Source organism: Cavia porcellus, unplaced genomic scaffold (assembly GCF_034190915.1).
Source record: "Cavia porcellus strain 051 isolate PalLab524CR breed Dunkin Hartley unplaced genomic scaffold, mCavPor4.1 scaffold_1, whole genome shotgun sequence".
In the NCBI taxonomy this organism is placed as follows: domain Eukaryota; kingdom Metazoa; phylum Chordata; class Mammalia; order Rodentia; family Caviidae; genus Cavia; species Cavia porcellus.
The window spans coordinates 71,684,964-71,699,593 of record NW_026947484.1 but is presented as its reverse complement, the minus strand read 5'-3'; the positions used below and the strand labels follow the sequence as shown (position 1 = coordinate 71,699,593).

Sequence of the window (14,630 nt, the reverse complement as noted above, 5' to 3'; positions counted from 1 at the left end):
ACAGTAAAGCAGTATTTTTTAAGATCCATAAAACTGTGCCATCTTTTCAATGCTTGAAAGTACAGACTGCAGAAAACAACATTAAAATTGCTGTTGTTACCTGAAACCGCAGGAATCTGAGACCAGAGTAGAAGCTTTGGTGATCTTGGTCTACGTTCTACTTCATTCTGAGCATTACCATTTTGGGCTACTTTAACTTGATCTCATGACTGACTACTTTCTGATGCTTTATTTTGCTTTTAGAAACTGGTTTACATAAAATTTGCTTAGAAACTATTGGCTAGAGATCTGTATTTTATTGATTGGTTCTGAAGGAATAAAGGCTGCCCCAGCTGAGAGCTCCTGTTAAATCAAGTCGTAGGTCAGTTCTGACAATGAAAAGGAAGTTGGTTTGTGATGAATTTTTATGCCCCAGTAAGAAGCTTGACCTATATTTTTGATCAATGAATGCTCTGCAAACACTGATTTAAAGTACCAAAAATTCTTTAAAGTACAGAAACCAGTTTATGAATTAGCCCAGAGTCTATTTTAATGAGCTAAGAATAAGAGCATGAGGCTTTAGTGAAGGATGCAGTAGTAACCTTGGCGTTATGAGTCACTTCTCTTGTTTTGTGAATAAGAGAATAAGGGAATAAGAGAACTTGGTATAGGTAACATGATGAATGAAGTAACTGTAAATCCCTGGTACTCTGACATAGTTTCTGCTTTGTGTTATGGAGGATTTAGTAGCTACCTTAATTACCTTTTGTGTATTTTAATTGTCTTAGCTTTACATTTAGTACTTTTCTTCTAGCTGCCTGCATGTTCACATATATTTGAACAGATACTGGCCCCCTGTAATAATATTAAATGGATATACAGAGTGGTACAGGCTAAAATTTTTTATTATAATATTGATGATATCTTTGTTGGGTCTGTTGAAATGATATATCCTGGCAACAACCTAATTTTCTGTTTCCTGCCTGCCTTTGACAAGGTTAGCAAAAAAAGAATGATGTAAAAGCAAAGTTTTCTTGGATCTGTTTTAATCGCTATGTTAAGTATATGCTATTTTAGACTTAGGATACATTTTAGCAACAATTTTAGACTCCGGATACTTTGTGTAATGTAGATGTACAGTAATGTACAACATGATTAACTTCACAGTATTGGTTAGAAATTTTGGAAGCCTATGCATGCTCTTAGGATTCAAGTGAGTCTTCTTTATTTGGAGAAACAATCAGTGGGAATGGCAAAGTAACATATAAATTGATTTCTACACTTTTCATTTTGGATATGTTAGACTTAAAAAGATACATCTTGTTATCTTTGACAAACAAGTACCCGTTTCTGAGGTGCAGTTTAATATCCAGGTCATATTTTTGGAAAGCTTTGCCTTTCCAGAGTAACAGTTATTATGTTTCAGTATGTTTAGCATAATACTAAAGATTTTTTGAAAAAGCAGTCTCCAAATATTTCAGCCTGACATCAAGTTCGTATTTTGCTGGTGGCTAGAGGAAATCCTCTCAATCTTCTCTGCTGAGCAGCGATTTTGGAGTCTGCAGTAGGATTCCCTTTCACAAAGTCACCTAAATTCCCTTATCAGCTCCTGCTGCCCTAGGCCCCAGTGGGCAAGTTGCTCTGTGCTCTCCCAAGGGGAACCAATACTTCCTCATGGCAGAGAGCTTTGAAGAGGTCCGATTTTCAGTGCTCAAAGATTTCTTTTAAGACATTCCAAGGGAGAGGGAGGCTATGTAGAATCACTTTATGACTTGACTGTGTGGATTTTCAGACCTGCAGTTCATGTTGACATAGGGAGGGGTGGCTGGTTATGTAAACATGCAGGAAATAAAGTGTGTTGCAAAACTTTTGTCAACCATGGGCACCGAAAAGTGTGCCAAAGACTGGAGGGAAAGAGTATGAGAGATGAAATAGATGAAAGATAATGAAGAAAAAACAATACCAGAGCCCTGGGACATAGTTAGGAGGGGTGTAAGAGATTCAAAGCTAGATCTCTGGCAGCAACTTCAGGCTAAACCCTGAGGAAACATGGCAAAATGTTGACTAAGAAACATATCTGATTTTTTTTTCCTTTCCTCACTTTTTTTTTTTTTTTTTTTTTGGTACCGAGGATCAAACTCAAGACCTTGTGCTTACCAAGCAGGTGTTTATGCTGCTGAGCAAAATCCCCAGCTCAACATTTCTGGTTTTCAAAGAAGAGAAATGTAAAAGGAAATTAAAGAGAACAAATGGAAGAAAATTTCTAATTGTAGTCAAATAAATAGAAACAAAAATGAGACACCGGCTAAATCAAAAAAGGAGAAACAAAATTTTCCTTTAATTCTTGTTTGGTCTCACTGTCTGAGTTCAGTCTTAATGAGTGTGTGTAATCTCTTCTCCGTATGTAAAATGGCCATCAGCCTTTTCAGTTGAGTCAGGAAAATAGTAACATGTCACATTTATTTTAAGCCAGACTACCCTTGTGTCTTGCAGTTATAGAAAGTACTTGTCGGCTACTTCTGTGTAACATGCATACCTCACAAGTTGAAGGAGAGAGCTGTACAAGACTATAAAATTCAGTACCTATCTCACATTAGCAGTAGTATGACCCAGTGCTGCAACTGTGTGTGTGCAATTCCTTTTCCTTCTAAAAAATACCAAACACAGGGCAGCATTCAGTTGTTTATTTGTGTTTCATCAACTTCTTCCTAAAACATATAGGAAGTTCAGTGGAAATATCAGATAATGTAACTTAGGGTTGCAGGGTTTCACAGTTAAGGTCAAGTTTTGAGAAGGGTCCTTGTTTCCAAGGAACAAATTCTTTCAACAATATCAGTGTTGTAATAAATCAGGCAGAAACAGAATATCAGAAGGTCAAATAATGGTACCACTTCATATCCCTCCAAGCAATGATGTTGCATTTGTGTGAACTTATGTTATATGCACAAGTACATATAAAACAATCTCAGTACCACAGTGTCATGAACTTCAGGTGTTGTGAATGCAGTGCACATCCTGAGCTGCAGGGGAAATCGTGCAGCAGCCATGGTGGATGCCCGAGCCTACTGTAGTAGTGAGCCCTCTATGGACTCTTCCTTCTACGCTCTGCAAATGTCTAATTTTTACATTATGTAAGGTAACAAATCAGCAAAATAATAGAATAGAACTATCTTAATAATACACTTTCACTTCTTGAGGTTTAAAATGGGCCCTAGTCGCATGGTTTCCAGCTCCTTTGCCCAGGGTAGCTGTGATCCCGAATGAGGTAAGCAAACTGAAACTGAGGGAAGTTGTGTGGGTCCACTCACTCTGGGGCTGAAAATTTCAAAATTCTAAGAAGCATTAGAAAGAAGAGTTCAAGGAGGGACCAATTGGTTAATAAGTTCTAGACACTTTGCATAGTTTATTTGACTTAATTCTCAGAGCCACTTTCTGAGGCAGTCATTTTGATTCCTGGTCACAATTAGGGGACCTGAAGCTGAAGGGGATTAGAAGCGTGGCCAAGATCATGTTATTAAGTAGACAGAAGAATGAGAAACTGAAATCAACTTTATCCTGTTAAACCACTGCTGCTGTAGACATTCAGCTACTTGTTCAGCTGTTCTCAAAGCCCCAGGCAAATAAAATACTGCTAAAATCAAAAGTTTAAAAAAATCTCTCAAATGAAATCTATCCCCAGCACGAGTCCAGAGATGCTGAGAATGCCTGTCTAGTAGTAAGCACCCGGAAATGGTTCCCTCAATTAAGCTCCATCAGCCACCAAGACCCCACCCCTCTTTCCACTCCCCCTTCTCAGGCACCCTCCCTCTTTAAGTTACTCCAGCCTTGTTACCCTTCCGTGGTTCTTCAGACCCTGAGGATCACTCTGCTGTAACAGGTGACAGGTCTGTTACCCTGGATATTCACTTCTCTCTATGCTCCCCGGTCCCCTGACTCCCTATACCCCACAGGCTTACTCAAAACTGCCATTTCCTTATAAATATTCTTCCAGACAACATCATCCAAGGGAGCTCTTCCCATCATGCTCTCTCAGCTTCATTTTCTTTCTTTAGCACTTACAGCGTTTACCCTTAATCATGCCACTTGTCTGCTTCCTTTAAGCAGTTTGCTGCCTGCTCCTTTAGGTGTCCAAGGCTAGGCTAACATGCTGATAACAGGTGGAGACAATTTCAGGATTTTTCACTGGGAAATGAGGGGGTGGTGCCTGTACTTTCTGTAGTGCGTAATCCACGCATTCTTTTACCTCAGGTTCCTGAAGATACTGCATGCTTTACAGTTCTAGATATAAAAGACACTTTTTTCCCCCACATGACCTTTCACTCTAACTCACAATTTCTTTTTACATTTAAAGATCTCTCTGCTCAGGACACCAGGAAATGTCAGTAACCTCTGGTCCCAGTGAAATAGAGATGGCTCTCACTTATCTAGAGGAATCTTCTATCTGAAATCCTACAATACATGCATGACATCCTCTTCTGTGCCCCTTCTGAGAAACTCTGAGTGTACTTAGCTCTATTCAGCTTTTTACCCGAGGGATTAGAAAGTTTCTTGATCTAAGATACAACTTAGTAGCTCCTCTGTAAAATACTTCAGTTTAATCCTGTTCAAGAGAAATTAAAAGTTATGGAAAGAGTATATTGCAGTAATTACTTTCTTTCTCTTTGTAAAAACCTTAAGCCAATTTAAGAAGATTTGGGGGCATCCTACATCTTTGATATCTCATGAGTCTAGGTTTTATGAAGTAGCAAAATCTCTTTATTAATTCATTTAAAACATAAAAATCTAATACTTTTATTTTAATTTGAGACTCAAGCCTCTATAGACTTTTCAAAAACTCAAACAAACACTTTTACTTACTCTTATGTAAAACCTTCATGTAGGGCAACATTTCAACTTCTGTGTTTCTAAGAAAAACAAAATCACCCTGGAAATCTCACCTCAGGCCCAAGAGATGACACAGTGGCTGGTTGGATAACTAACAAGGAAACTGGGCACAATAATCAGGTGACGGCCAGCCTGGTTAGGCTCAGTGACAACAGAACTCACTATGTAGACCAGACTGGCCTCAAACTCACAGCAATCCTCCTGCCTCAGCCTCCAGAGTGCTGGAGTTATAGGCATGCAGCACTATGCACAACTAGACTCCCATTTTATACAAGGCTTTATCGTTATATCTACAAAGGGCTTCTCACATTACTTTAGTTATTTTGGCCTTGCATGTTTCAGAGAAAGGGAGTTTATGAAAACCTAAGGCAATGGGGCGCATGCTATTGGTACTCACCTTAGTGTACTGAATCTTCCAGTCAGCAAGGGGAGAGGGTATGGCTGGTGTTGCTGAGGACATTTCTGGTTCTGCTCTTGGAACACGCACGGGTGAGGAGTTGGGCAATTTGATTCTGATATTGTACTTGGCTTACTGTGCTCCTTTTTATCTTCAGTGGATAAAATGTATTTGCATGCTGGGATATGATTCAGGGAAGAGACTGGGAGTTAGAAAAGGGGTGGGTACTATTTATTTGTACACCCAGAGTAGGAAGACTTTGACTCTAAGCTTAAATCCTTAAAAAACCAGGACTCAGGGACTGAAGTTGCATCTGGAGACAGGGCACTCTTTGCAGATGAACTAACTGATTTGCAGGGCTGAAGCCTGTGATGAGGATAGGAAGCACAGCTGCTCCGGCCACCAAACCCAGTTATTTTTATTGTTTCTTGCTTTTCATACTTGTTATGTTCCAGGGCAACTCTCCATCCTCTGACAGCCTTGGAACCAGAGAATCTGAGAATGGAAAGAGTCCGCAGGGGCACTTGTTCTCAGTAGAAGATGGGAAGGAAAGCAGCCCTATGCAAGTGTCTCAGATGAGACTGGCAGCAAATCAGTCCATCCCCAGAGAACTTGGACTGCGAGAGGGCACAAGAGCCCTGTAGGTGCTGCCCTATGCCAGCTTGCAAAACACCTAATCATTCAGGTGTATTCCAGTGCTGGGTGAGTGGGTCTACAGTGATTTCTGAGACTCTAGATTATATGTATTTTCTATGTGGATACAGAAAAGTCAGCAGGGCTCTCAGCACAGGCAGAGTACACTGACATACAGCACAGGGTCACTGCAATCAACCATGTGACAGTGTCATCTGTGTAAACTCATTTAAAACTATGGAGACCTCTGGTTCTGAAAGGTGTGTGTATTTATGGATCAGTGCTACAGAGAATCACACAAGAATTTTAAACAGGACTCTCAAAGAATTCCCATTCTTGGTGTTCAAGCTGGGAACTTTCAAAAATGACAATTTTAAAGGGAACCATTCTCATGTTAAGTACAAGCTTTATTGTGTGGAAGTTATAGTGAAAATTGTAATAAGAACAAGGTAAAATTCTTTGAATGCCATGATTATTGTGAATTATAAAAAAAAAATGTTTTATACTGAAATTACTAGCTTCCCAGAATATTGACTTTAGATGGGAAAACAAAATTACTGAATAGGTTTTCCAAATTGCATATGGGAATCTAGTTTTCTTTCCATCTTCAAGTGGAGCACCTATTCTGTAAACATAGAAAGAGGGAGTAACTTACATGCAGTCACACATCTAATAAATGCGAGAGCAAAATTTCGTGTCCTTTCCAGCCAGCCTGGTTTTAAAGCCCACGCGTTTGTTCACCGTGGCCCCTGCTCTGTAGAAAGAATCCCAGACAGGTTCTGGAGTCAGCTGCTTTGGTTCTTCCAGTGGAATCCTCACCCTCACAGCACTTATGCTTGACTGGGTTTCTGTTATGTCAGGACACACTTTTCGGTCAAGAGGCAGATACTAAACATCTTCAGGTTTGTGGGCCAGATGCCTTCTGTTACAGTTTCCTCTAATTTGTTCACAAGAAACTGTTGACAGTAGGTAATTTAATAAGTGTAGATATTTTTCCAAAAAGATTACTGTTATTATTTTAATAAAAAGCCAAAAGGCAGGGAGGATTTCGCAGCTAGCATGGGCCACTCCTCTAGATTCCAAGGCTATTCCGTGCCAAAGTCCTAGACTCCCCTGCACTTTACCCTTGAAAATCAGATAGAAAATTCTGTGACCTTTTGATGTTTCTCATTTTCTCTTGCAACTTTTTCTGCTCAGTCCAACTTTTTTCCATAAATGCGTTTCCAGTTAAATTTACAGCTCTACAGCAGCTGCTGCTAACCCTGCAGGGGGCTGCAGGCAGGCCCCAGAAGCTGTGGTTTGCTGCTTTCTTCTCCTCTCAGCTTCACACGTATTTGTGGATACAAAACTGGGTTTCAGTGTCCAGGCAGTGAGAACACTAGGCTTCAAAGACACTTGGGATTCCATCTCAGCCATCTCATTCTTGGATGAGCACATCTTTATTTGTCTGTTGTTGGATAATTATAGAAGAATAAGTTCTTAAAATAGGCATTACTGAGTTGTGCATAGTGAAGCATCCTTGTAATTCCAGCAACAGGGAAGCTGAGGCTTGTGGAACACTACTGTTTAATGCCAGCCTGATCTGTGTAGCAAAACTATGTCTCAAAAAAAGGAAAAAACAAAAGTAACACACACACACACACACACACACACACACGCACACACACGCAAACACACGCACACACACGCACACATACGCACACACACACACACACACACACACACACACACACACACAGAGGAACCAAAACAAATGAAAATACCCCTTAGGGAATGTAGGTAAAAGCACTAGCTTTACAGACAGGTCACCACACCTACACATTTAATTTCAACAAATATTTACTGAGCATTGCTTTTGCATCAATCATTCTTCAAACTTACTGTCACGTGGGCACTTAATTTCACTTTCTGCCTAGAAACCACAGTGCTTGATATCTACATTTCTGGGCAAAGTATTATGTGTCATTAATATTATCCTAGGAATAAGTATTGTATTTCTGGAAATGGTTACACAGGTGAAAAACTTTTTCTTTCTTTCACTCCTCACAGGAAAAAAACTGTTTTGGTGAGAATAGCAGGCCATGGAGTCAATCCCCAAGCCTGGATGGGGTTTTCTGGACTTGTATTGTATGAGAGTCTTAATCAGCAAGGGCTGTTTAATCGCCTTTCTCTGCTCAGAGAAAAATTAAATTACAAATAAAAAACACAGCATTCATCTCTAGTATGTGACTTTTTCCAGATCCTGGTGGAAGTTGTTATTTTAAACAGGGAATTCACTTCTACTGTCACTAAAACTGCTCTCTTTTTTTCACAGAAAGGCTCTGCAGACTCCATTCAACTCTCAGTCACTGACCAGATCACTATGTGCAGTTAATACATGAACAAGTAAACAAACCCATGAGCGAACAAAGGGCTGAATTAGCTGGGGAGTGAAAACACAGAACAACTGAGGAATTCACGAGTCATCCTTGTAAGCTGTCTGCTCCTGTCCAGGTCTGGGAAGAGAGGAGAGGAAGGCCCCGCACTCTTTGTTACCCAGTCAGTACGCTTGTTCTCTTAGTTCACTATTACACTTGCTGATCCCGATAGAGCACATGCTGATGTGCGTGCGTATGCATACATATGTGTGCGTGTGCATATGTGTGTGTGTGTGTGTGTGTGTGCATAGGTGTGTGTGTATGATGTGAGAGGTGCTGTGGGAGCTCTAAAGTACAGTCTTTGAAATCTAGAGTTGAGAGCTCCTTTGAAGTCTATTCAAACAGGGTTCAAATGCCCTTGTAGAAGTAACATACTCTCCTTGTACTTTAGTTCTCTTCATTGTATATTCTTCTCTTCCCTGTGTTGTTAGCAGAAATGGAAATTGTAGAGAATGCACCCTAACCTACACACACGTGTACTACCTAGAGACGTGTCTATGGGTCTCTAAGCGTAGCTCTCATTTACTATGAGAAAACACTTGGAGAGGTGGGGGGTTTAGCATCCCAGTAGAAATGCCATCATTAACATGGGCAGACAATTATCACAGCAGTGTCTTCTCAGTCTCAATTCTACTCTACGAAGGTAATTTCTTAGTATCCCATATTATTTACTTATGGCAGGATAGGGTTATTTGATACGAAATTATCCTTGAACTTCTTACGTGATTGCAATTATGGCTCAGTTAGTTTGGTACAGCTTTCTAAGTCTCTACATACTTCCCAAATTGCTTTGGAGGATTTGTGGAATCTTTTTATTTTGATATGTGGATACTGGATAAGGTTGCTCACAGATTTCTGTGTTATATTTGGCATTGAAATGACAGAAATAAATAGCTGAGCTGATTTTAAATGTTATACATCACAAGAATGGAAGTACTCCTTATTAGAAATGAACATCCAAAGAACAATAAAGAATCACCAGAAGATTTCTCTGGTGGGATATTGTTGCCACAGTGATGGAAAGACTGAAAAATATTATGCAAAAGAGGCTGTATTTTGCTTGGCTTGCAGTAAACAACAAGATGTGTGACCGTCTGTTCAATGTAAAAATATGAAATATTACAACCTTCATCTTGTCTTGCTCAGGACCATAGTTAATGCCATTCAGCCCAGGCTGTAAAAGAGACCTTCTTAAGGTAGAACCCAAGGCTCATGAAAGGCATGAGAGGTGAGTATGCTCTGTGAAACTGTTTGGAAACTTGCAAGTTTAAACAATGCGCTCAACTAAATATAGTGACTCTCCGCTGCAATTCACCAGGAGGTTGTCTTAGGAAAATAGACCATAGGAATGTAAGTAGGTAGGGAGGTAGGAGCTATTGGGCTTGAGAGGTTACTTAGAATTTCAGCTGAAACCCTGAGGTTTCATATTTATTGCCTTACAAAGAAGGTGTTAAACCACATGTGAAATTTGAGAGAGTTAACTAAAAGCAAATGATACAGTGATGGAAACTCTTACCTTCATCAGAAAGCTTAGCTTGGGTGATGGCAAGGAGAAATTAGAAGGATTTCTTTGGAGAAAACTATTCTTGAGAAGTCTGCATGGATTATAGTCCTTGAAGATATGCCTGTGTGACCTCATTTCATCACAGTCACTTATGTTAAACTCTTCTTCAAATACAAAATTTGAGGGAACACAAATCGGTCCATAACATGTTGTGTTTGGAAAATACAAATAATAGAGCTATCAGGTCTTATCCTCCTCTCTGTCCTACCCAGACTGAGTTGCAGATATTTTATGGATATGGAGAGAATAACTTTCCTTTTTTTTTTTTTTTTTTCGTACTGAGAATCAAACTCAGGACCTAACACCTGTTGTAGGTGCTGTGCCACTGAGTTATACCACCAGGCCAGAATACCTATCTAAAGAAATTCTAAAGAAATATTCATTTGGGTGCGGCCAAGCTTCTATGCAAATGCTGAGTTTGAATATCTCTGAAAAACCAACTGGACTGTCAAGAGCAAGAATGCATACACAAGAGCAGACCACAGCAGTGGTTTCTAATCACGAGCAAAGTACAGACAAACTTTTGCCAAGTCATAAGATACACCCTCTGTGGTTTAACAACCAATGTAACCCTTATTCCAGGCAGAAACCTTGGTAACCATACCTTATCAGCAGGTTTTTTTTCAGTTTTGTAGTCTTGTGCTCTGACCAGAGTCTCCCATACAGAACAGTGTAATGCATTTCAGGTCTAGTCTTTCAGAACATACCTCTGAACCTTTCCAAACTCTTCCCACAGCCATTTCCAAAGGCTCTTGAAACACGTGGTCAGGTATAGTTACACAAGCACCCCCAATACTCTGGTACCAAATTCTATCTTGATTACTTTTCTCTTGGTTCTGGGAGAAAAATGTATAACACTCAAAATTAAGGAAAGAAATTATTTAGCTCCCAGTTTGTGAAAGTTTCAGCCCGTTATTGGCTGGCTCAAAAGCAGGACAGCATGGCACATGGGCAATATTTCAAGGTGGCAAAGACAGCAAGCAACAAGTGCAAAAGAGGGCCAAAGGGGTGCACTATGCTTCTTTTCCTCCCTTATATTGTAAACAGGCTACACACCTTGGGGGAATGTATCACTCACATCATCAATATGCCCTCCTCTTGCACAGGCTGAGGATGTTGACAAAGAAGGACCCATGTGAGTCAGTTAAACTTCTGAGCTTTTCAAATTGACACAATGAACAATGTCCTAGAGAGGTGATGCTGAGTTCTCTACACCTCAGGATGAAAAGTTGCTGAGCTACTTGGTTAAGCTTCTAGACTTTTCAAGTTGAAACAATGTATCAACCATAACACAAAGTGTTATAGTTTATGTCAGTGATTCCTCCCCCCACCCCCAAGCCTCATGCAATCATGGACATGGGTAAATGTAGCTTTTGTGATTGGTCTGTATCTCTAGCACTGGGATTGGTGGTATGAGTGCTACACTGCCCAGGAGTGGAATCAGCATACAGTGTAAGAGCGGGACGAAGGCATCTCTCTCTCTTACAGGTTCATGCTTTTGCTGTTTGCAGCCTCCACGAATGGCCTTTGTGCTGTGTCACACTGCCTTGGAACCAACTGAGTATGGACTGAAACCTCCAAGAATTGTAAGAAATAAACCTTTCCTTCCCTAATGTTGGGCGTTAGGTATTTTGTCTCAGCAACAAGAGAAATGTAGCCAAAACAAAGGGTTAAAGAAGAGGGAAACATGAAAAGGACATGGATGTATCTGTAAGCAGGTTACACGAGGGGCCATGTGATGCTGGACAAGTTCTGAGCCTTGGCTGTAATGATATTTGTGTTCTGGTTGTGATATTCTACTAGAGTTTTAAAAGATGTTACCTCTGCTGGAAACTTGGTTCTATTGCTAATTACCACATGCTTATCTATAAATATCTAAAAGGATAATGTCATTTCAACCTCAAGAAATTTGACATTCATTTTAAGGTTCCTCTTTGATTAATTTAGGTTTTATGGCTTAATGTTGGATTCATAATTTTTATATTTTATCTTCAAACTGTCCGTCTGGTTTTATATTTCAGCCAAATATGATCTTCATCACATGCACTGAGGGCTTTCTGACATTGACTCCTCCCTGTCAGGCTAGAGAGCTCCTTCTGCTTCATTTGCACACGTTGGATCCTAACTGATGTCAAGGTCAACCCAAGTGCTACCCATGTCATGATGTCCTCCAATGAAAAGCCATTTGGTCCTTCCAAACAGTTATAGACTTTTTGGTGTTATCAATCTTATGATATTCTTTGCATTTTGTATTTTATTTCTTAATTCTGTATGTATGTTTCATCTTTTCTAGAAGATTTAAATGTTCTTAGAGGAGGATTTTTCCTTTTTTATGTAAAGGAAAAAAAAACTCTAAATGTCACCTACAATTGTGCTTGCACAGAAAGAGGATTTTAACACTAATTTTTTTCTTTTGCTGCTTTCAGTATTTTGAATTTTCACCGACTGCTACATAAACATGAGAACTCTTTTAATATTTGTAACTAAATTATTAGGACACTGACCTTCCTGATGATGGAAACTAATTTGCATTTTGGGATGATTTGCATAAACTATCAGGTGGAATTTCAGTTTTTAATTAATGAGAAATGAGTCCCAATAAATAAAGTAGAGAGAAATGACAGAATTGGGCAGGCATATCATCTCTTATTAAAAAGACAAACAAAATACAATAAAAAGCATAATGTGACAATGCACGTTGAATTTAATCAAATTTTAGTTAAATGTCCTCAGCGTCACACGGAATAAAAGTAGCAGCACAAAATTAGGACTTAGAATGTAACAGTGTTTAGCTAGACTCCGCCTCTAGTTATTTAGTAGTATTTCAGTGTCATTTGATTACTCAGTGTCCCTGTGAAACAGTTATTGGGCTGGAAGATCACCCTGACATCTCTGGTTGCACTGCTTGGGACAGCTACACAATGGACAGAATTGCTAAGCCCTGTGCCTGTCAGTCCACTAATCCCATTCAATCCATGTGGGCTCAATCCATGTTGGCCTGAATCACTGGGTGGCCAGCATCACTGTGAGCACCTGTGCTGCTTGGGTTTGCTTTTCATGTCGTCCTGCTGTCTCTGTGGTGACTAGCAACTCTGGTGAAATGCAGCTGAGTTCATTTAATTAGAACAAACCATACTGTAGCATTACATGCTGTCTTCGTTACTTTACTCGTCGCTGAGACAAAATACCTGAAGCCCAAAGTTGGGAAAGGAAAGCTTTATTTCTTACAGTTTTTGGAGGTTCCAGTCCACACTCAGTTGGCACCAAGGCAGGCAGGCATGGCTGGGCCACAGTTCATGGGGGCCGCCAACAGCAAAACAGGAACCAGCAAAGAGCAAGACAAACCTTCTTCCTGCCATTACATCACATCCTGGCTCCACCCCTATGTGGGTGGAGCACTGACACCATGAGTCCAAGCACTATACAATGAAGCATCACAAATGCACAATGCAAACTTATGAGGCCTGGGGGACACAGACATAAAACATGACACATGCATTTGATATCTTTTGGTTTTGTTTTGCTTTGCCTTTTTTTGAGACAGAATTTTGCTGTGCGGTAACGTTGGCCTTGAACCTATTTGGAGTCAAAGTTAATGGATTTGACTTTCTGACCTCAAATCACAACCGACGACGTTTTAGCTCATATTGTGCTCTACCTTGTTCTTTCTTTAGTAGCTAATTTTAACCTTTATCTGAAGAGAATGATTTTTATTTAAATAGGATGGAAGGGAGAGGAAATAATCACAACTATGATGGGGTCCTACCTGTGGTCAGCCTAGCATTTTAAAAAAAGTCTGAGAGAACATGTAAGAAAGATGCTATGGCAGACTCAAGTGGAAGAAGCTGTTGTCTATAAAGAAAGGTTATTTCTAGTGAAACATTTACTAGTCCTAAGACACTTATTAAGTAAATGAATAACATATATAAGGCAAGTGTTCTCTAGGAGGCTTGATAAGTTTTTGTGAACCTTAATTTAATAGAATAATTCAATTAGATAGGTGTTGTTATTGATTTATTTACACATAAAATGTTGGAATTTAGCAGAAGTATGGTGTAATTTGTCTAGAATTCCAAGGTCAGTGAGTGCAAAATAGGAATTTGAACTCCTATGCCCTGGCTCCAAGAATGCATGCTATTAGATAAAACATTTACTGATTCTCAAATATCCAGGGCTATCATGACTTGCTAATTTATTGCCATAGGAGAAAAGTTTAATAATTGACTCATGTTTGTACTGATAGTGAGTGGCAGAAAAACAAGTTTTCACTTATTTGACTTCAAAGTTCAGGATCCTTCTAACTACCACAGACATACTTTGAAAGAAAGTACCAATGCTATGTGACTAAGGGATTTGTAACTAATTGATTTTAAGATGTCATCAGAGTGCAAGTGACTTGTTATGGGAAAGTAGCAATAAAATTAGAGTGTAAATCAAAGTGGCAAATGCAGTGTTATGATGAAACACACAGGAGCGGACACTTAGATTTCAAGGGAACCTTATTTTCCACACTGGCCCAAAAGAGAAGGCACAATTTTTCAGGTTTCAAAACCACAATAAAGTCTTGTTTCTTTTCTAGCACAATTTATTCTGGACATGTTTGTAACCTAAAGCACTTGTATATCAAAGCAAATTTCTCAAGAAGAAATGATTGGGACACGTAATTTATTCCACAACTCAAAAGGATTTATGTAATATTATTACACTAGTATAATAATAATAAAGAAATATAAACTAAAAAGAAAATAAACAAATT

General features: G+C 39.4%; 1 protein-coding gene and 1 long non-coding RNA gene across 3 annotated transcripts in view; one reads left to right on the top strand and one right to left on the bottom strand.

Moving 5' to 3' along the window:
- LOC100732853 (aldehyde dehydrogenase 1A1-like) overlaps positions 1-5,454 on the bottom strand; it is a 33,573-nt gene extending 28,119 nt beyond the window's left edge. Inside the window, exon 1 of the mRNA XM_003472282.4 lies at positions 5,261-5,454. Within this exon, the coding sequence (XP_003472330.2) occupies positions 5,261-5,323 (63 nt within the window). The 5' untranslated portion in view covers positions 5,324-5,454. The remainder of the gene's footprint in view (positions 1-5,260) is intronic.
- LOC106028164 (uncharacterized) lies at positions 3,809-12,566 on the top strand. Of its 2 annotated transcripts, none has more exons than XR_010047876.1 (5): positions 3,809-3,863; positions 8,208-8,431; positions 9,457-9,538; positions 11,363-11,460; positions 11,896-12,566. It is a non-coding gene; the product is annotated as an uncharacterized LOC106028164 (long non-coding RNA). The 2 variants fall into 2 exon arrangements; XR_010047875.1 differs by lacking the exon at positions 3,809-3,863 and adding an exon at positions 5,602-5,962.
- Positions 12,567-14,630: the final 2,064 nt, after the last annotated feature.